The sequence below is a fragment of the Nerophis ophidion genome, linkage group LG10 (genome assembly GCF_033978795.1).
Source record: "Nerophis ophidion isolate RoL-2023_Sa linkage group LG10, RoL_Noph_v1.0, whole genome shotgun sequence".
Lineage (NCBI taxonomy): Eukaryota > Metazoa > Chordata > Actinopteri > Syngnathiformes > Syngnathidae > Nerophis > Nerophis ophidion.
Window position 1 is genome coordinate 5,335,417 of NC_084620.1, and position 23,151 is coordinate 5,358,567.

Below are 23,151 nucleotides of genomic sequence, written 5' to 3' on the forward strand. Positions count from 1 at the left end.
TACAGATGTAGCCACCAACTATAGTTACTGACGGTGGTTTTATGAAGTGCTCCTGAGCTCATGTGGTGATATCCTTTACACACTGATGTCGGTTTATGCTGCAGTACCGCCTGAGGGGTCAAAGATCCGTAATATCATCGCTTACGTGCAGTGATTTCTCCAGATTCTCTAAACTTTTTAATGATTTTACGGACTGTAGATGGTAAAATCCCTAAATTCCTTGCAATAGCTCGTCGAGAAATGTTGTTCTAAAACTGTTCAACAATATGCTTACAAAGTGTTGACCCTCACCCCGTCCTTGTTTGTGAATTACTTAGCATTTCTTTTATACCCAATCATGGCACCCAACTGTTGCCAATTAGCCTGCACACCTGTGGGATGTTCCATATAAGTGTTTGATGAGCATTCCTCAACTTTATCAGTATTTATTGCCACCTTTCCCAACTTCTTTGTCACGTGTTGCTGGCATCAAATTCTAAAGTTAATGATTATTTGCAACAACAAAAAAGTTAAACAGTTTGAACATGAAATATGTTGTCTTTGTAGCATATTCAACTGAATATGGGTTGAAAATGATTTGCAAATCATTGTATTCCGTTTATATTTACATCCAGCACAATTTCCCAACTCCTATGGAAACGGGGTTTGTAGATAGACTTTTTCCCACATTTCATAAACTTCCATCCATGTATTTTTCTGCTGCTTGTTTCTGGAGCCTATCCCAGCTGCACTCGGGCGGAAGGCAGGGTACATACACCCTGTTTGTATTTATTACAAGATTGAAATAGAGAAAATGAAAGGATATGCTGACTGCACTGTCAAATAGTACAACTAATAATCACACCTATCAATGCTCTAAATCACAGGTGTCAAACTCAAGGCCCGGGGGCCAGATCTGTCCCGCCACTTCTTTTGTTGTGTCATTTTATGTGGGCCTGCACCTTTTTTTATGTGGCCTACTACATTGTATGTATGCGGCCCGCCTTGTCATTTAATATAGCCCTGCCACGTCATTTAATGTGACCTCCAAGGCTTGTCATATAATGTGGTCCGCCAAATTATTCTATGTAGTCTGCCACATTGTTTGTATGTGGCTCGGCTTGTCACCCCAGCGGGACATCGACGTCCCACTGGGATGAGTTTTTCCTTGCCCTTATGGGGGCTCTGTACCGGGGATGTCGTTGTGGCTTGTGCAGCCATTTGAGACACTTCAATCAATCAATCAATGTTTACTTATATAGCCCTAAATCACTAGTGTCTCAAAGGGCTGCACAAACCACTACGACATCCTCGGTAGGCCCACATAAGGGCAAGGAAAAACTCACCCCAGTGGGACGTTGACCATGATGACTATGAGAAGCCTTGGAGAGGAGGAAAGCAATGGATGTCGAGCGGGTCTAACATGATACTGTGAAAGTTCAATCCATAATGGATCCAACACAGTCGCGAGAGTCCAGTCCAAAGCGGATCCAACACAGCAGCGAGAGTCCCGTTCACAGCGGAGCCAGCAGGAAAACATCCCAAGCGGAGGCGGATCAGCAGCGCAGAGATGTCCCCAACCGATACACAGGCAAGCAGTACATGGCCACCGGATCGGACCGGACCCCCTCCACAAGGGAGAGTGGGACATAGGAGAAAAAGAAAAGAAACGGCGGATCAACTGGTCGAAAAAGGGAGTCTATTTAAAGGCTAGAGTATACAAATGAGTTTTAAGGTGAGACTTAAATGCTTCTACTGAGGTGGCATCTCGAACTTTTACCGGGAGGGCATTCCAGAGTACTGGAGCCCGAAATGAAAACGCTCTATAGCCCACAGACTTTTTTTGGGCTTTGGGAATCACTAATAAGCCGGAGTCCTTTGAACGAAGATTTCTTGCCGGGACATATGGTGCAATACAATCGGCAAGATAGGATGGAGCTAGACCGTGTAGTATTTTATACGTAAGTAGTAAAACCTTAAAGTCACATCTTAAGTGCACAGGAAGCCAGTGCAGGTGAGCCAGTACAGGCGTAATGTGATCAAACTTTCTTGTTCTTGTCAAAAGTCTAGCAGCCGCATTTTGTACCAACTGTAATCTTTTAATGCTAGACATGGGGAGACCCGAAAATAATACGTTACAGTAGTCGAGACGAGACGTAACAAACGCATGGATAATGATCTCAGCATCTTTAGTGGACAGAATGGAGCGAATTTTAGCGATATTACGGAGATGAAAGAAGGCCGTTTTAGTAACGCTTTTAATGTGTGACTCAAAGGAGAGAGTTGGGTCAAAGATAACACCCAGATTCTTTACCGTGTCGCCTTGTTTAAATCACTTATGATTTAGGGCTATATAAATAAACACTGATTGATTGATTTATTTAATATAGCCCTGCCACATCATTTAATGTGACCTGCTGCATTATTCATGTGCCACCACAATACATTATGTGGCCTGCAAAAGGCTGAAAATAATAAATCACTTCCTTGCGTAATGTATTTTTTCTTTCAATTTAACAGAAAATAATAATAACAGAGAAATGTACAGCATGCAATTGCATATGTTCTACATCAGGGGTCGGGAACCTTTTTGGCTGAATGAGCCATGAAAGCCAAATATTTTAAAATGTATTTCCATGAGAGCCATATAATATTTTTTTTAACACTGAATACAACTAAATGCGTGCATTTTTAAGTAGGACCAACATTTTTAGAGTATTATAAGTCTCCCATTCTTTTTAATAACATTGTTTCTTTGAAGCACAACCAATAAGAAATAAAATACTTATTGAACAGGTACGGTAGAAAACGGATGGATGGATTAAAATGCATGAAAATGTTTTATATTTTGAACGTTATTTTTAACACTGCGATAACCAGCGTAATTATTAATTACTTATCCTGTTAAGTAATGTCAGCTAAGATTTATCTGAGAGCCAGATGCAGTCATCAAAAGAGCCACATCTGGCTCTAGAGCCATAGGTTCCCTACCCCTGATCTACATGTTATTGTAATTATTTTAGTTTAATTTGACACATTTTTATTTTGGGGCTATCAAAAATAAATACTTATATTTGTTCGTCACCTTGACTCACGATTCCTAAGAAAGTTATCCATCAAAAAGATGCAAATTGTGTGACAAGGCTATTATATGTTTATACTCATATATATTCACTGTCTATACTCTGAGGGACGTGGCACTCATTAAAAACGAGTATGACACCCCTGCTCTACATAAACAAGCTATTATTTACACTTTAAAAGGCCAACACACCAAAACTGATATATCAATCAATCAATCAATCAATCAATGTTTACTTATATAGCCCTAAATCACTAGTGTCTCAAAGGGCTGCACAAACCACCACGACATCCTCGGTAGGCCCACATAAGGGCAAGGAAAACTCACACCCAGTGGGACGTTGGTGACAATGATGACTATGAGAACCTTGGAGAGGAGGAAAGCAATGGATGTCGAGCGGGTCTAACATGATACTGTGAAAGTTCAATCCATAATGGATCCAACACAGTCGCGAGAGTCCAGTCCAAAGCGGATCCAACACAGCAGCGAGAGTCCCGTTCACAGCGGAGCCAGCAGGAAACCATCCCAAGCGGAGGCGGATCAGCAGCGCAGAGATGTCCCCAGCCGATACACAGGCAAGCAGTACATGGCCACCGGATCGGACCGGACCCCCCCCCACAAGGGAGAGTGGGACATAGAAGAAAAAGAAAAGAAACGGCAGATCAACTGGTCTAAAAAGGGAGTCTATTTAAAGGCTAGAGTATACAAATGAGTTTTAAGGTGAGACTTAAATGCTTCTACTGAGGTGGCATCTCGAACTGTTACCGGGAGGGCATTCCAGAGTACTGGAGCCCGAACGGAAAACGCTCTATAGCCCGAAGACTTTTTTTGGGCTTTGGGAATCACTAACATGCCAGAGTCCTTTGAACGCAGATTTCTTGCCGGGACATATGGTACAATACAATCGGCAAGATAGGATGGAGCTAGACCGTGTAGTATTTTATACGTAAGTAGTAAAACCTTAAAGTCACATCTTAAGTGCACAGGAAGCCAGTGCAGGTGAGCCAGTACAGGCGTAATGTGATCAAACTTTCTTGTTCTTGTCAAAAGTCTAGCAGCCGCATTTTGTACCAACTGTAATCTTTTAATGCTAGATATGGGGAGACCCGAAAATAATACGTTACAGTAGTCGAGGCGAGACGTAACAAACGCATGGATAATGATCTCAGCGTCTTTAGTGGACAGAATGGAGCGAATTTTAGCGATATTACGGAGATGAAAGAAGGCCGTTTTAGTAACGCTTTTAATGTGTGCCTCAAAGGAGAGAGTTGGGTCGAAGATAATACCCAGATTCTTTACCGTGTCGCCTTGTTTAATTGTTTGGTTGTCAAATGTTAGAGTTGTATTATTAAATAGAGTTCGGTGTCTAGCAGGACCGATAATCAGCATTTCCGTTTTTTTGGCGTTGAGTTGCAAAAAGTTAGCGGACATCCATTGTTTAATTTCATTAAGACACGCCTCCAGCTGACTACAATCCGGCGTGTTGGTCAGCTTTATTTTTCCCTTGCTTTATTGAGCTGAATTTTATAAATATAACTCATGACACAATATGTATTTCATTAAATATTTTATTCATTTTAAAATAATTTAAGGACTTCAACACTCTAATGGCAATAAAATTAATAAATTGTTTTTTTTTTTTTAAAAGAGTGAAACATTCTTACATGTTTCATGTTGACTTTTTTGTCTGTATTTTTTCTTGTTTTGTGCACTCATTTTCTGGACTTAGAAAAAAACTCAACAAAAAAAACGAGACGGTAGTAGTTGCCAAAAACAACCAAGGCATGATTATGAGTATCCAGAGGCAGCGTTTGGTAGAAAGGTGTCGTCCGTCCATTGAAGGCACAATCCAACAGCAAGCGGACAAATACAAAAGGCTGAACTCTGGATAGAAATGTTATTTCTGCGTCTGGGGTTTCGTGACGCACGTCAGAGTCGTCAGTGGACTTGCCTCACTTCCAGGTGGCTGCGGCGGGACGGACGCCCGTGTTGACCTTGGTGCCCTTTGACCCCAGCGACTGACCCGAGCGGCTCCGAAGGTCGGCATTCTCGACTTGCGCCTGCTCCTCGTCATACCTGTCGAAAAGGTTAGATTGTTGAATTTTCCCTGCTTCAGAGTCAAACTTGAAGCATTTTAGCCGGATTTTAACCAGCAGACCCATATCTGCAAACAGGACAGTAGAGGGGGTGGAGGGAGAAAAGGAAAGAAAATCTGGTTCGAATCCCGGCCACGGCTGATTTATAGTGCTTGGTTTTTATCGTCCTCTTTTCCTTTTAAAAAATGGTGACGTGTCCCGACACGCGTCGTAAATTGAGGCTAGTTTAATTTCTTTTAACTGTTAATAGCGCGCTCGCCAGCAGGCGATGGTATCTACGTGACAGTCAATCGTCGAGTCCATCTTTGCTAAGCCAATCACCAAGCAGAGCCTATTTATCTGTGGCCAATCACGCAACAGGATCCGTCTTTCCAAACGCCTGTCAAATGTCTCGCTCAATCTTCTGGCCGTCCAATCACAACGTGAATAACAACTTTGTTTTGTACCTACCTAGGCCACCTACTCAGTGGCTTAGTGGTTAGAGTGTCCGCCCTGAGATCGGTAGGCTGTGAGTTCAACCCCCGGCCAAGTCATACCAAAGACTATAAAAATGGGACCCATTGCCTCCTTGCTTGGCACTCAGCATCAAGGGTTGGAATTGGGGGTTAAATCACCATAAATGATTCCCGGGCGCGGCACCGCTGCTGCCCACTGCTCCCCTCACCTCCCAGGGGGTGATCAAGAGGATGGGTCAAATGCAGAGGAAAAACTTCACCACACCTAGTGTGAGTGTGACAATCATTGGTACTTTAACTTAACCTCAACCTCCGTGGGTAAGAAGACACGTATTTGTCAAATGTCGCCTTATTTGGTAGTAACCTATTTTAAAGTGTTATCCATTAAACATTTACTATTGTTATTTCTAATACAAGTGAGCTTATAGTTTGAATTTATATCTGTCTCTGGTCTCGCTATGGATGCGCTAAAAACTACAACATGGACGATGTGGAGAGGACACGATCGAAGTGGAGCCACGTAAATAAGACCGCCCACAAAACGCCGCATCCTGAAGAGACAGTCAGAAAGCGGCTTGCAAACTGTCTGTAAAACATAACAAAATGTTGAGCACAGAACCACCATTACATGTGTAGACCACAAAGACGTGTTTTTGGCTTCCTGTGCACTTAAGATGTGACTTTAAGGTTTTACTACTTACGTATAAAATACTACACGGTCTAGCTCCATCCTATCTTGCCGATTGTATTGTACCATATGTCCCGGCAAGAAATCTGCGTTCAAAAGACTCCGACTTATTAGTGATTCCTAGAGCCCAAAAAAAGTCTGCGGGCTATAGAGCGTTTTCCGTTCGGGCTCCAGTACTCTGGAATGCCCTCCCGGTAACAGTTCGAGATGCTACCTCAGTAGAAGCATTTAAGTCTCACCTTAAAACTCATCTGTATACTCTAGCCTTTAAATAGACCTCCTTTTTAGACCAGTTGATCTGCCGCTTCTTTTCTTTCTCCTATGTCCCCCCCTCCCTTGTGGAGGGGGTCCGGTCCGATGACCATGGATGAAGTACTGGCTGTCCAGAGTCGAGACCCAGGATGGACCGCTCGTCGGGACCCAGGATGGACCGCTCGCCTGTATCGGTTGGGGACATCTCTACGCTGCTGATCCGCTTGAGATGGTTTCCTGTGGATGGGACTCTCGCTGCTGTCTTGGAGCCACTATGGATTGAACTTTCACAGTATCATGTTAGACCCGCTCGACATCCATTGCTTTCGGTCCCCTAGAGGGGGGGGGTTGCCCACATCTGAGGTCCTCTCCAAGGTTTCTCATAGTCAGCATTGTCACTGGCATCCCACTGGATGTGAATTCTCCCTGCCCACTGGGTGTGAGTTTTCCTTGCCCTTTTGTGGGTTCTTCCGAGGATGTTGTAGTCGTAATGATTTGTGCAGTCCTTTGAGACATTCGTGGTTTGGGGCTATATAAATAAACATTGATTGATGATTGATTGAAATGTTGGTTAAAAAATTCCTAATAGGACCCCTTTTAAGATTAGTGTTTATTCTAAAATGTACTTGTAAGGATCTTTGGCACCCTCTCGTGGTACAGACGCGTGTACAGTACTGAGCACTCACAGAACTTGATAGTTGCCCAGGGCGTCTCGCGGCGGGCTGCGATTCCAGCGGTAGTCTGGCATCTCGCCGTTGGGCGTGACGATGTTGAGCGTATCGTTGATGAGGTTGTACTTGAGGATGCGGTCGTTGGCTGTGCTGGAGGTCAGGGAGGGCGACGCGTTGACCTGGCAAACCGACCCACACAATTCCAAGAGACACTTTAGCATTTGAATAGCAGATTGGAATTTTATTGTTTGATCCTAAATACAGTAAATGACCCTACAAGCACGCAGGTAGCCTGGGAGTTGTTAAAGGCCTACTGAAACCCACTACTACCGACCACGCAGTCTGATAGTTTATATATCAATGATGAAATATTAACATTGCAACACATGCCAATACGGCCGGTTTAGTTTACTAAATTTCAATTTTAAATTTCCCGCGAAGTATCTTGTTGAAAAAGTCACGGATGTCACCGGTGGTAGCGGACATGCTCTTCCAGCACCGATCACGGCTAAAAGTAGTCTGCTTTAATTGCATAATTACACAGTTTTCTGGACATCTGTGTTGCTGAATCTTTTGCAATTTGATCAATTAATAATGTAGACTACAAAGAAGAAAGACGTTGGTGTAAAGCGGTGTATTGCAGCCGGCTGGAGCAAAACAAACACAGCCGGTGTTTCTTTGTTTACACTCCCTAAAGATTACGGTGAAGCTTTAATATGGAACAGAGCGGTCAAGCGAACATGTTTCTCTACCACATGTCAACCAGCAGGTTTTGGTGAGAAAATTGTGATAATAAGTCGGCTCTTACCGTAGACATGAGCGGAGCTTGTGTCGTTCCTCCTACAGCTGTCAAAGAGGCAGCTGCGAGTCTGTCGGCTCCTCCGTGGCTTCCCTCAGACACACTGGCGGTCACCACACCCCTCCGACTTTCAGGTATGACTATATCTCACTAAAACACTAGTAACACAATAAGCAGATAAGGGATTTTCCAGAATTATCCTATTAAATGTGTCTAATAACATCTGAATCGCTCCCACTGCCTTCGTCTTTTCTTTCTTTTTCTAGTCCTTCACTCACACTATTCTCATCCAAGGATCTTTCATCCTCGCTCAAATTAATGGGGAAATTGTTGCTTTCTTGGTCCGAAACGCTCTAGCTGCTGGTGGCCATGATTGTAAACAATGTGAGGATGTGAAGAGCTCTACAACCGGTGACGTCACGCGCACATCGTCTGCTACTTCCGGTACAGGCAAGGCTTTTTTATCAGCGAACAAAAGTTGCGAACTTTATCGTGGATGTTCTCTACTAAATCCTTTCAGCAAAAATATGGCAATATCGCGAAATGATCAAGTATGACACATAGAATGGACCTGCTAGCCCCGTTTAAATAAGAAAATCTCATTTCAGTAGGCCTTTAAAGACACGCCTTCAGCACATACAAAATACAGGTTTAAAGAACTGCCCAAGGTGAGTCATTGTGCAAGCATGATTGTTATCTACGCTCTCGACTATATGCATAGCAAAACATTTATTTTTGGGAAAGCAATCCATGAATTGATTTACGTGGACCCCGACTTAAACAAGATGAAAAACTTATTCGGGTGTTACCATTTAGTGGTCAATTGTACGGAATATGTACTGTACTGTGCAATCTACTAATAAAAGTTTCAATCAATCAATCAATCAGTGAACTGTACAATCTACTAATAAACGTTTTAATCAATCAAAGTCAATCAAGTTATGGTACTGTAGTCTTTCAGGACAAGTACACTCCTTTCTTATTTCTAAATTAATGATATTACTTCACTCAATGTCGTAGAATGATGATTGCAAAATAGGCATAGTTAATACAGTAAATATAATGATTTAAAAAATGGGAGAGAAAAAAAAAATTCCTTCGAGCCGGATTTGAACCAGCGACCTAAGGATGACGGCGTTCACCACTACAGTCCTCCGCTCTACCAACTGAGCTATCGAAGGCCATGCATTCCCATATCGTAAATGTAGTACATATCGTACCTATCACCATTTCTCTGCTTAAAATACACACACTAAGTAAAATATTAAGTAAAATAGTTAGGATTAGCACAACCAGGCGAAACTAAGACACTACGTCCACGACAGCGGCGTCCTCAGCTGAGATTGCTACATCCGGAATTAGCATTGTCGCCTCCCCAAACAAACATGGCGGAGACGCTGTCTGTATTTTTTTATTTTCATGACTACAATGTTGTTCCATTATTTATATATATATATATATATATATATATATATATATATATATATATATACATATATATATATATATATAAAGCTCCGTTTGGACTCACCTCGATGAGCCATGGCTTGAGCTTGTCATCAATTATGATGTCATAGCCATAACACTCGAAACAATGTTTGTCGTTGTTCATCACAGGCTGCAAAAAAGAGCATAAATGGGAGGAATATTTATAATATAAAGAAATGGCACCAGCAATGTGGAAAAACACTCGTTATATCATTGTTTTCAGTGAGTGTGTGTGTGTGTGTGTGTGTATATATATATATATATATATATATATATATATAAATGTATGTATACACACACTGTGTACTGTGTGTGTGTATATATATATATATATATATATATAAATGTATGTATACACACACTGTGTACTGTGTGTGTGTATATATATATATATATATATATAAAAATGTATGTATACACACACTGTGTACTGTGTGTGTGTATATATATATATATATATATATATATATATATATATATATATATATATATATATTATATACACGAGGCTTCACGGTGGAAGAGGGGTTAGTGCGTCTGCCTCACAATACGAAGGTCCTGCAGTCCTGGGTTCAAATCCAGGCTCGGGATCTTTCTGTGTGGAGTTTGCATGTTCTCCCCGTGAATGCGTGGGTTCCCTCCGGGTACTCCGGCTTCCTCCCACTTCCAAAGACATGCACCTGGTTGACCAGGATAGGTTGATTGGCAACACTAAATTGGCCCTAGTGTGTGAGTGTGAATGTTGTCTGTCTATCTGTGTTGGCCCTGCGATGAGGTGGCGACTTGTCCAGGGTGTACCCCGCCTTCCGCCCGATTGTAGCTGAGATAGGCGCCAGCGCCCCCCGCGACCCCAAAAGGGAATAAGCGGTAGAAAATGGATGGATGGATTATATACACACACACACAAATATATATACATATATACACACACACACACAGTACAGGCCAAAAGTTTGGACACAGCTTCTCATTTCAATAGGTTTTCTTTATTTTCATGAATATTTACACTGTAGCTTGTCACTGAAGGCATCAAAACTATGACACCTGTGAAGCGAAAACCATTTCAGATGACTACCTCTTGAAGCTCATCAGGACAATGCCAAGAGTGTGCAAAGCAGTAATCAGAGTAAAGGGTGGCTATCATGTAGAAACTAGAATGTAAAACGTATTTCAGTTATTTCACTTTTTTTTGTTGAGTACATAATGTTGATGCCTTCAGTGACAATCTACAATGTAAATAATCATGAAAATAAAGAAAACACATTGAATGAGTGTTATGTCCGAACTGTTGGCCTGTACTATGTGTGTCTATATATATATATATATATATATATATATATATATGTGTGTATATATATATCCATCCATCTTCTTCCACTTATCCGAGGTCGGGTCGCGGGGGCAGCAGCCTAAGTAGGGAAGCCCAGACTTTCCTCTCCCAAGCCACTTCATCCAGCTATTACCGGGGAATCCTGAGGAGTTCACAGGCCAGCCGGGAGACATCGTCTTCCCAACGTGCCCTGGGTCTTCCCTGTGGCCTCATACCGGTCGGACATGCCCGAACCACCTCATCTGGCTCCTCTCGATGTGGAGGAGCAGCGGCTTTACTTTGAGCTCTTCCCGGATGGCAGAGTTTCTCACCCTATCTCTAAGGGAGAGCCCCACGACCCGTCGGAGGAAACTCATTTCAGCCGCTTGTACCCGGGATTTTGTCCTTTCGGTCATAACCCAAAGCTCATGACCATAGGTGAGGATGGGAACGTAGATCAACCGGGAAATTAAGAGCTTTGCCTTCCGGCTCAGCTCCTTCTTCACCACAACGGATCGATACAACGTCCGCATTTCTGAAGACGCCGCGCCGATCCGCCTGTCGATCTCACGATCCACTCTTCCCTCACTCGTGAACAAGACTCCGAGGTACTTGAACTCCTCCACTTGAGTCAGGGTCTCCTCCCTAACCCAGAGATGGCACTGCACCCTTTTCCGGGCGAGAACCATGGACTCGGACTTGAAGGTGCTGATTCTCATCCCAGCCGCTTCACACTCGGCTGCGAACCGATCCAGTGAGAACTGAAGATCCTGGCCAGATGAAGCCATCAGGACCACATCATCTGCAAAAAGCAGAGACCTAATCCTGCAACCACCAAACCAGATCCCCTCAACGCCTTGACTGCGCCTAGAAATTCTGTCCATAAAAGTTATGAACAGAATCGGTGACACATATATTTATATATGTATGTATGTATGTATATATATATATATATATACAGGATGATTCAAAAAGAATACACCAAAATCATCATGCATTTATTCAGTTCTAAAGCATTGCAACGGACTGAATCAATTGTTATTTGATACAGGAGTTATCCAAGCTTTATTGTGTTACAATTTCACTGTTGTGGTCAGGTAATCATTTCAAAGCCGTTCATTTGTTAGAAGACCACATTTTTTTTCACCCTCAAAATGGGGACTCCTCAACAGAAGGCATTTTATGTGCTTGATGTTGTCTGTGCTACCGGTAATGGACAAATTGAGCACTTGTAAAGCATGAATAAGTACTCAAAGTTATGTACAGACATATTATTTTTGAATCACCCGTATGTGTGTGTGTATATATAAAAAAACAAATGTTTAACACTGACAATATTTGATAGGGATGTGTGTGTTTATGCAACCTTACAGCCACAGCCTTTAAGGATTGCACCACAATCCAATGGATCTGGTCAAAGAGGTGACTGGTCACCTCCTTTCCTCTGGTGCTCTCCAAGTACAGACGCAGGTTACTGACGGTCCACTTGCCGCCGTGAACGTGGTTGTAGTCGTCCTGCATCGGATGAGGACAGCGGTCCAATGTAAAAGTCGGTTTTATTATGATAGTAGTCGTGCAGGCTGACTTACTCCATGTTTTTGGATGGCAACATTAGTGAGATGCACAAACATGTTGTCCAGCTCGCTCGTACTCGGCGTGTACTTCACCGTGCAGAACCTGCAGAACCCCAGCGTGTACCTGACAATGCATTTAAAAGGAATATGTGCTTTTATTGTAGCCTGCTGTCATAGTTCAAATATTCAGGTGTGTGTGGGTGGGTAGGGTCACACATGTAGCATTTGAGCGGCCGATATGTGGTGACTAGAACATAGAGACGCAGGTCAAACTTTTTCCCTCCGATGAGAAGAGGATTGTCGATGTAAACAGAAATGACGTAGGCCTCCTTGCCACTTGAGGCCGCTATGAACCTGAAGAGACATATGCCATCGTTATAATTCCAAAATAAAACAATAGTCTTAGGGGGGGGATCTTACGAGGATGTGCGGCTGTCCCGGGACCACTTTTTGATCTGAGAAAGCTTGTTGATGAGGAAGATGCCCTTTCCCTGCGCCTTTCCGCAGGGCTTCATGATCCAGGTGCTGGATGGGTTCTTGCGGAACTCCTCCACAAAGAGATTGTAGTCCGCAGGGAGCATGAACGTCACCGGGACAAAATCTGTGCGCACACATATAAACAGTAACCCGCGCGGCCATTATGGACAGGACTCTCATCTTCTCTCACCGAGATGGATGTATTTCCCGTTCTCGTCCTTCTCTGCCAGCGGGCTCCCTTCCTTCTCCAGCTCCTTGCGGTAGCGCTTGATGTTCTTGATCATCAGGTCCTTCCTGGTCAGCTCGTAGTGGTTAGGGAAGTGGTTGACCATCTGCTCGTCAGTCAAGCGGTAGCCCGTGTCCACGCTGAAGACGTTCCTGATGGTTTGGATGCTCATCCTGCAGACGCACGCAGGGCTCAGGGGTTAATGTGCAAAAGTAGACGGCCATTTTTGCAATCATAAACGTACCAGTAAAAATTCCAGTCTTCGGTTTCTGTCACTGGAATCCAGTCCCTCTTCTCAAAGTTATTGATGAGCACTGACTTCTCAATGTCTGTCACCCACTTCACCTTACCGGCCATCTTGCCTCCCCCTGGGGTGGCACAACACAATACATTTATGTATATAATGATGAAACACCTACAAACTGGGAAATTGCGTTAGATGTAAATATAAACAGAATACAAAGATTTGCAAATCATTTTCAACCCATATTCAGTTGAATATGCTACAAAGACAACATATTTGATGTTCAAACTGATAAAATATTTTTTTTTGCAAATAATCATTAACTTTAGAATTCGATGCCAGCAACACGTGACAAAAAAGTTGGGAAAGGTGGCAAGAAGTACAAATAAAGTTGAGGAATGCTGATTTGGAACATCCCACAGGTGTGCAGGCTAATTGGGAACAGGTGGGTGCCATGATTGGGTATAAAAACAGCTTCCCAAAAAATGCTCAGTCTTTCACAAGAAAGGGGTCTCCGTTGTCGTATTTTAGGCTTCATAATGCGCCACACGTTTTCAATGGGAGACAGGTCTGGACTACAGGCAGGCCAGTATAGTACCCGCACTCTTTTACTATGAAGCCACGCTGTTGTAACATGTGGCTTGGTATTGTCTTGTTGAAATAAGCAGGTGCGTCCATGATAACGTTGCTTTGATGGCAACATATGTTGCTCCAAAACCTGTATGTACCTTTCAGCATTAAGGAGGCCTTCCCAGATGTGTAAGTTACACATGCCTTGGGCGCTAATACACCCCCATACCATCACAGATGCTGGCTTTTCAACTTTGCACCTATAACAATCCGGATGGTTCTTTTCCTCTTTGTTCAGGAGGACACAGTTTCCAAAAACAATTTGAAATGTGGACTCGTCAGACTACAGAACACTTTTCCACATTGCATGAGTCCATCTTAGATGATCTTGGGCCCAGAGAAGCCAGTGGTGTTTCTGGATGTTGTTGCTAAATGGCTTTCGCTTTGCATAGTAGAGCTTTAAAGGCCTACTGAAACCCACTACTACCGACCACGTAGTCTGATAGTTTATACATCAATGATGAAATGTTAACATTGCAACACATGCCAATACGGCCGGTTTAGTTTACTAAGTTACAATTTTATATTTCCCGCGGAGTTTCCTGTTGAAAACGTCGCGGAATGATGAAGCGTGTTTGTGACGTTACTGGTTGGAAGGGACATATTAGCCCAGCACCACTTACGGCTAAAAGTCGTCTCTTTTCATCGCGCAATTACATAGTATTTTGGACATCTGTGTTGCGGAATCTTTTGCAATTTGTTCAATTAATAACGGAGACATCAAATAAGAATGCTGTTGGTGGAAAGCGTTGGATTGCAGCTGCCTTTAGCACCGAAACACAGCCGGTGTTTCTTTGTTTGTTGTGAAGCTTTAACACAGAGCGGTCAAGCGAACATGTTTTTCTACGTCAACCAGCAAGTTTTTGCATGGGAAAATTGTGATATTAAGTCGGCTCATACCGGAGACTTGAGTGGATTACGCGACATCCTGCAGCTCAAAAAGGCAGCTGTGATCTTGGCTCCTCGGCTTCTCTCAGAGACACTAGCGTTCACCACAGCCTTCCGACTTTCAGGTATGACTTTATAATCTCACTAAAATACTATTAACACAATAAGCAGATAAGGGATTTTCCAGAATTATACAAGTAAATGTGTCTAATTACATCCGAAACTCTCACACTGCCACCGCCAAGAGCCGTGATGGGTTCCCACTTCTCTGTGAGCGCTTTGAGTATCTAACAATAGAAAAGCGCGATATAAATCTAATCCATTATTATTATTCATTTTTTCTTTTTTAGTGCTCCACTCTAACTTTCCTCATCCACGAATATTTCATCCTTACTCAAATTAATGGGGAAATCGCTCTCTCGGTCTGAATTGCTCTTACTGCTGGTGGCTCACATTATAAACTATGTGAGGATGTGAGGAGCCCTCACACCAGTAACGTCACGCGCACATCGTCTGCTACTTCCGGTACAGGCAATACTTTTTTATTAGCGACCAAAAGTTGTGAACTTTATCGTCGATGTTCTAAATCCTTTCAGCAAAAATATGGCAATATCGCGAAATGATCAAGTATGACACATAGAATGGACCTGCTATCCCCGTTTAAATTAAAAAAAAATCTAATTTCAGTAGGCCTTTAACTTGCACTTACAGATGTAGCGACAAACTCTATTTAGTGACAGTGGTTTTCTGAAGTGTTCCTGAGCCCAAGTGGTGATATCCTTTAGAGATTGATGTCGGTTTTCGATACAGGGAGGGATCGAAGGTCACGCTCATTCAATGTTGGTTTCCGGCCATGCCGCTTACGTGGAGTGATTTCTCAAGATTCTTTGAACCTTTGATGATATTATGGACCGTAGATGTTGAAATCCCTAAATTTCTTGTTATTGCACTTTGAGAAACGTTGTTCTTAAACTGCTTGACTATTTGCTCACGTAGTTGTGGACAAAGGGATGTACCTCGCCCCATCTTTTCTTGTGAAAGACTGAGCATTTTTTTAGGAAGCTGTTTTTATAGAAGAAAAGGTAATTTCAAACAACAATATTCAAGGACAACTTTAAAGCAAATGTGTACATCAGTGGTGGGGGTAAAATTGTGGAATTCTCTTTACAACGAGATAAAAAACTGTAAAAATATATTCCAATTGAAAAAAATATATAAAGATAGAACGATAAGATCATATGGACAGACATAAGTGTTTACATTTTGTTTTTTATTTATTATTTTACTTATTTTTTGTCTGGTTTGGTATTTGCTCTGTATCATTCCGTGAGGTGTATATTATATTATTACTATTATTTTCTTGGTTTGGTTTATACTTTATGAAGTTTTGCACTTGTTGTGTTTTTCTTGTGTTTTTTGTTTTTGATTGTTTCATCACATTTGGATATATGTGTCGGCTTAAATGATATTCATGAAGTAAGATAAATGTATTATGTCAAAGGGGGCAGGAAATTATAAGATTTTCTTCATCCTGCTCCTTCTCAGGAATTGTGTGAATTTAAATTGTATAATTGTGATATAATTATTTATCGTTCTAAATGCACATCAATGAATGAGATAAATAAAAATGAAATGAAATGAAATGAAATACCCAATCAGGGCACCCACCTGTTCTCAATTAGCCTGCACACCTGTGGGATATTCCAAATAAGTGTTTGATGAGCATTCCTCAACTCTATCAGAATTTATTACCACCTTTCCCAACTTCTATGTCACGTGTTGCTGGTATCAAATTCTAAAGTTAATGAGTATTTCCAAAAAAATAAAAAGTTTATCAGTTTGAACATCAAATATGTTGTCTTTGTAGCATATTCAACTGGATATGGGTTGAGAATGATTTGCAAATCATTGTATTCCGTTTATATTTACATCTAACACAATTTCCCAACTCATATGGAAACGGGGTTTGTACAAGTAGTATGCATGTATTACCTGCAGATGAAAGTGTGCAAGCAGCCAGTCATCAGTCTAGGCTAGCAGGATGCTGCATCCTCCCAGCAGGCTGGACCTCGCCCTTCCCCGGCCCGTCACTGGTGCACTCTCATCGGCCTGGTCACCGGCTCAGCTCTCGGCAAAGCGGCGGAGGTCGTTCGGCATTGCTTCAGTTAGAGCAAAAAGGCCTCCATGACAGTTAAGATTTAGCATGCCAAGCTGCTACTTATCGATCCCGGTCGTCATTAGGAAGACGGACCGACGAAACGAACTGCTCTTCACAATAAAAGTATTTGCGGTTGGCCTAAAATATGCCTTTTTAAATCTGAATTTGAAAACAATTCGACTGGTCTTCTGGTGAGATGACCGACAAAATGAACTGCTCTTCACAACAAAAGTATTTGCGGTTTACTTAAAATATACCTTTTTAAATCCAAATTTTCAAACAATTCGACTGGTCTTCCGGCGAGATGTTTTCACATAACCTAGCAACCCTGTCACTACCTCACTTCTGCCGGCAGGACGAAGTACAACTGCCTATTTCATTATAGTTTTACGCAATAACAAAAAAACAAAAACAATATTATACCATAAAGACTATTCTTGACACTTATTTGGGTTGTTGTTATAAAACCCGTCTGAAACACAAATAATGATTGACTTCCGGTAGTTGCAGTTCTTCCGTTCCACCAACAGGAAGCAGTAAACCGACGTTTAATTCAACAATTTACAATAAAGTGTTTTATACAAAAACTAATCGATATTAAACCATGGATATTATGTGTAGCTTTCAAGCATTTTTATTTGTTTTAAAAACCGTCTGAAACACAAATCACGGTTGACCTTAGGTATTTTTAGCCGGAGGATCTTTTTTTTTTAATTACATTTTAACACAAACAATAGATGTTGAACATTTAAAGATACATTGAGGCACTTTAATATATCACAAAATGTTTGAGTCAACATATTTATACAAACAAAAAGTGTTATTCAAATAAAGTAAGAGACAACACAATGAAATAAAATACTGTACTTCCTTGAATTGAATTGCCGCCGGGGCACTAATTAATTTAAAACATATTCTCACTCCTGCGCTTACCAAAGGCATGCGGTAAAAGTAAGCATGCGCTAATTATTTTAAAACGTCTTCTCACTCCGGCACTTACCAAAGGCACGCAGTAAAAATTTGAGTGAGATGTAAGGTTGGACCTTAAATCCTACTGAATAGCTCTTCCCTTTATGCGATTTCAAATTACCGGTATTGAAATCAGCCTCCTCCATTTTGAAAATGAGGAGCCTGGTCAAACTCGTGACGTCACGAGTTTGACCAGGCGGTAATACTAAGCATGTGCTAATTATTTTGCGAAGCAAGTTTGACCCGGCAGTAATTCAAGGCAGACGCATACTATATGCCCTGCGGAAATTCAAGGAAATACGGTAAATAATAGCCACCGACTGTCTGCACTTGTCTGCACTTAAGGCAGGCATGTCCAAAGTGCGGCCCGAGGGCCATTTATGGCCCCCGGCTAATTAGTTAATGGCCCCCGGCCCATTCTAAAAATACTATAATAAAAATGTAAAACATAAAAGAGTGTAATAAAAGAGTAAACAGTGACACGTAACAAGAAAAAGTTGCAATGTTGACACTAATAACACAAAGCTGCCATGCGGACTGTTATTGACCTGCTGAGGCTCCGAATTACTTCACTGGAACAATTTCACTTTCAAATATTTTGGGGGGATAATATTGCATATTTTGTGCGAAATAAAGTTTTCCTTCACAAAAAGGGCCTCAAACAAACAAAAAAGTATGAAAAAAATGATAAAATCTTATAATTAAGAGATCTACAGACTTAAGCGTTAAAAATAAAAAAATATAAATATACATTTGGCCTATTTTCAACACTTATTCTTTTTTTTATTATTATGAATTATTGACCTATTTAGGGTTCCAAATACTTCACGTCAAATATTCCACTTTGAAATGTTTTGGGGGAAAATGTTGCATAGTTTGTGTGTTTGCCATACAAAAAAGGGTTTTGACATCAAGGCCATGAACATAAAAAACTCAATTAAAAAAAAAAATTATAACGACAGACAGACCTGAAGTTCATCTCGAGATTCGAGCGTTAAATTAAAACAATAATAATTCATGACTTACTTCTAATATTTATATGACTGGGGACCAAACTTGAGGAAAGCCATGAAGGTAAAAAAAAACAACTATTGTACTGCTTTTAAAAAAGAAAAATATCAAAATAGCCCCCACATACTTTGATTTTTCAGTCTGCGGCCCTCAGTGGAAAAAGTTTGGACACCCCTGACTTAAGGGGACGAAGGCCCAGCGAAAATTTGGGTTTAACTTTCAGAATTTCGACTTTAAAGTATATATAAAAAATATCTTTCAACATAGTACTACTAACAAACATTTTTAGGTTACTATCTTTTATTTTCAGCGCGAGAACCTCGCAGTACTTCAGTTCTACCAGCAGCAAGCAGTACACCATCCTCTATTTTCAGGGGGAAAAAATGTACAATAAATCAATTTTTGGAAATTGAAAGAAAATTACTCAAGATCAACGTAACAAAGATGAATATAATATGTTCTTCTTGGTTTGTTGTTCTAAACCAGGGGTGTCCAAGGTGTGGCCCGCCACACATTCTGCAAACATTGCAAAATTGATAGTATTACAAAAATAAAAAAATAAAAAAACATTTAAAAAAAGTGGAATGAGGTGAAATCTAATGAGGAAAAAGTGGCAATGTTGACACAAAGCTGCCATGCAGGCAGTTTTTTTTAAATAAATGATAAATGGGTTGTACTTGTATAGCGCTTTTCTACCTTCAAGGCACTCAAAGCGCTTTGACACTACTTCCACATTTACCCATTCACACACACATTCACACACTGATGGATGGAGCTGCCATGCAAGGCGCCAACCAGCAACCATCAGGAGCAAGGGTGAAGTGTCTTGCTCAGGACACAACGGACGTGACGAGGTTGGTACTAGGTGGGAATTGAACCAGGGATGCTCGGGTTGCGCACGGCCACTCTCCCCACTGCGCCACGCCGTGTTGAAAGCTATTGCCGTTCAATTCAATTCAAACGGGACATGTCGGACATTTCCATTTTAGGGCTTTAATAGCAAACATTTCCTCACATCACAAAATGGCTTTTTGAGATTTACTCAACTGCAGAGAGTAGTAGGGCTCTATTAAGGGTAAGGTGTTGCCTATTAGAGAAGACAGTATTTTTCAGACAATACCTGTCATATTTTTTACAATCTTTTATCATCACCTTAATATTATTCCTCACATTTTATCTTCATACCAACTTAGATTTACGTCAGACTAATCAGTGTACAGCTTGTATAACAGTAAATTTTTACTATAAGTCGCTAATTTTTTCCCCTACACTTTGAACCCTGCGGCTTATAAGACGGTGCAGCAAATTTATGTATTTTTCCTCGCTGAGGCCATGGAAAAACGTTTTATACGTTTTTCCTTTTGTCTTTATTTTCTTTTTTTTCCAGGGCTCCAAAAAAAAAAAAGAACAAAAAAATCTATGTTATAATTTTTAAAACATTAAAAGTTATCACTTTAAAATGTTTTATTTGGAAAAAATATTGCATATGTTGTGTGGTTGCCATATAAATAATCAAAGTTTTGACATAAGAGCATAAAACAAACAAAATAATAGTTCAAACTTAAAATCGACAGATATATCGAAAGTTGATCTTGAAATTTAAGTGTTAAAAGTAATAAAAAACTATCCATCCATCCATTTTCTACCGCTTATTCCCTTTCGGGGTCGCGGGGGGCGCTGGCACCTATCTCAGCTACAATCGGGCGGAAGGCAGGTTACACCCTGGACAAGTCGTCACCTCATCGCAGGGCCAACACAGACAGACAACATTATAAAAAACTAATTAAAATGTATCACTTTATGAGTGGGGAACCTTTCGGATCTCAAATATATTTAGTAGGATTTTATGTAACTTTTCACTGGGATTACTCAAAAATATTAAATAATTAAAATCAATGGTGTCCTGCATTATTGATCTTTAAGGGCTTTAATTGCTAAATAAAGGAACTATCCTGAATGAATCAATAAAGTACTATCTATCTATCTATCTATCTATCTAAATACTGCACATTTCAGTTTTACTACAAAAAACAGTAGTCTGACAGAAAAGGCATAAAACCGTATTTGTTTTACTTTATATCACCCTCAATTTAATAGAGATTTACTGTAAGCATTAAATAAAAAACAATAATAATTTGACTTATTTTTAACATTTTAGTGACTGAGACCCTCTATGCTCCCCAGTAGCCCTAAGGGTTATAAAAAACAACCTATTTTGTTATGGTTTGAAAATGAAAAATATCGAAATGGCCCCCGCGTGCTTAAATTTTTCCTTGTGCGGCCCGCTGTGGAAAAACTTTGTACACCCCTGTTCTAAACATAATTACTACTTACGTATAAAATACTACACGGTCTAGCTCCAGCCTATCTTGCCGATTGTATTGTACCATATGTCCCGGCAAGAAATCTGCGTTCAAAAGACTCCGGCTTATTAGTGATTCCAAGAGCTCAAAAAAAGTCTGCGGGCTATAGAGCGTTTTCCGTTCGGGCTCCAGTACTCTGGAATGCCCTCCCGGTAACAGTTCGAGATGCTACCTCAGTAGAAGCATTTAAGTCTCATCTTAAAACTCATCTGTATACTCTAGCCTTTAAATAGACCTCCTTTTTAGACCAGTTGATCTGCCGCTTCTTTTCTTTCTCCTATGTCCCCCCCTCCCTTGTGGAGGGGGTCCGGTCCGATGACCATGGATGAAGTACTGACTGTCCAGAGTCGAGACCCAGGATGGACCGCTCGTCGGGACCCAGGATGGACCGCTCGCCTGTATCGGTTGGGGACATCTCTACGCTGCTGATCCGCTTGAGATGGTTTCCTGTGGACGGGACTCTCACTGCTGTCTTGGAGGCACTATGGATTGAACTTTCACAGTATCATGTTAGACCCGCTCGACATCCATTGCTTTCGGTCCCCTAGAGGGGGGGGGGTTGCCCACATCTGAGGTCCTCTCCAAGGTTTCTCATAGTCAGCATTGTCACTGGCGTCCCACTGAATGTGAATTCTCCCTGCCCACTGGGTGTGAGTTTTCCTTGCCCTTTTGTGGGTTCTTCCGAGGATGTTGTAGTCGTAATGATTTGTGCAGTCCTTTGAGACATTTGTGATTTGGGGCTATATAAATAAACATTGATTGATTGATTGATTGATAATAGCAAACTTCTGGTATTTTTCGAGAGACTGGCAGTACCATAATGTGACCGGCAGAGAGCAGGTAATATGTTCAAGGTCGAATATTTTTTTTACCGCTTGTCCCTTTTGGGGTGGCTGGAGCCTATCTCAGGTTCATTCGGGCGGAAGGCGGCGTACACCCTGGACAAGTCGCCAGAACCAACATGTATAGACGGACAATATTCGCACTCACATTAACTATTATAAAGTTTTACATACAGTATTTGCTAAAGAAGGAAACTTTAAAAAAACTGATTTTTTTTTTTAAGAGGGCGTTTTTGTTTTTTTCCCAAAAGTATTTATTTTATGGATGATTTTGTTTATAAAAAATAGGTGATAAGACACAAACAGGAACTCCCTCTGCGCACCTCCCAGGCAGGTAAAGGTGTGGCCAGAGTGCTTGGTGGCAGTTACCCGAGAGCAACCCGATTAAAGGACGCTGCGGTGAGTTACAAGGAAAAAAATAATGACAAATATGACATTATTATTATTATACTTGTGTCATGATATTATTATATTTGTGTCATGATGCCATGTTTCTTACAGGGCGGCGTCCCCTTTAATCTATTGGCTATAGGTAAGTGCACCTGTTTTGGGCACGTGCAGTACCGTTTCATTTTTAGAAAAGGAAATAAAAAGAAGGGATTGTACGCCTAAAAAGATGATTTGGCTGCTGCTGAGCGAGTTTAATGATTGTTCAAATGACCTTTGTTTGAATTGAGCGATGACTTCATGTCTTTGTTATGACAATAGGCATTTAAACCGTTTAGAATTTGTACGGTAGAAATAGCAGTGTATTGTTGGGTTAGAGTGAGGAAAAACACAAAATATGTTCCAGTTTGTTTGATTTGGGAATTGGGAATTTGCATGGCCCAGGAAGTGCACGTTTAAGTGTCCTTTTTCTTATGCCTGATTAAAAAATGTGATTTTACGTGCGAACGCTTGATTTAAACTAAATCAGAAAAAATAAAGTGAGACAACAGATGATGTCACTT

General features: G+C 41.1%; 1 protein-coding gene and 1 non-coding gene across 2 annotated transcripts; both read right to left on the minus strand.

The window, feature by feature from the left end:
* Nucleotides 1-4,615: 4,615 nt before the first annotated feature.
* ttll1 (tubulin tyrosine ligase-like family, member 1) lies at nt 4,616-18,145 on the minus strand. The gene is made up of 10 exons (XM_061912156.1): nt 16,851-18,145; nt 13,341-13,464; nt 13,061-13,269; nt 12,814-12,994; nt 12,610-12,747; nt 12,409-12,517; nt 12,191-12,334; nt 9,554-9,640; nt 7,239-7,402; nt 4,616-5,137 (listed from the first exon to the last, which is right to left on the minus strand). Exons 2-10 carry the CDS (start codon nt 13,451-13,453, stop codon nt 5,014-5,016), a joined length of 1,269 nt encoding a protein of 422 aa, XP_061768140.1. The 5' UTR covers nt 13,454-13,464; nt 16,851-18,145; the 3' UTR covers nt 4,616-5,013.
* Nucleotides 9,117-9,203, minus strand: trnay-gua (transfer RNA tyrosine (anticodon GUA)). Its single transcript is given in 2 exon segments — nt 9,117-9,152; nt 9,167-9,203. It is a non-coding gene; the product is annotated as a tRNA-Tyr (tRNA).
* Nucleotides 18,146-23,151: the final 5,006 nt, after the last annotated feature.

What these genes read in the sequence shown, in the direction of transcription:
- ttll1 (XM_061912156.1), bottom strand. Translation starts at nt 13,453, where the DNA reads ATGGCCGGTAAGGTGAAGTGGGTGACAGACATTGAGAAGTCAGTGCTC. An exon ending in GAAGACTGGAATTTTTACTG is followed by an intron (nt 13,270 to 13,340) that starts GTACGTTTATGA and finishes GTGCGTCTGCAG; the next exon opens with GATGAGCATCCAAACCATCA. An exon ending in TTGCCATCCAAAAACATGGA is followed by an intron (nt 12,335 to 12,408) that starts GTAAGTCAGCCT and finishes CATCCGATGCAG; the next exon opens with GACGACTACAACCACGTTCA.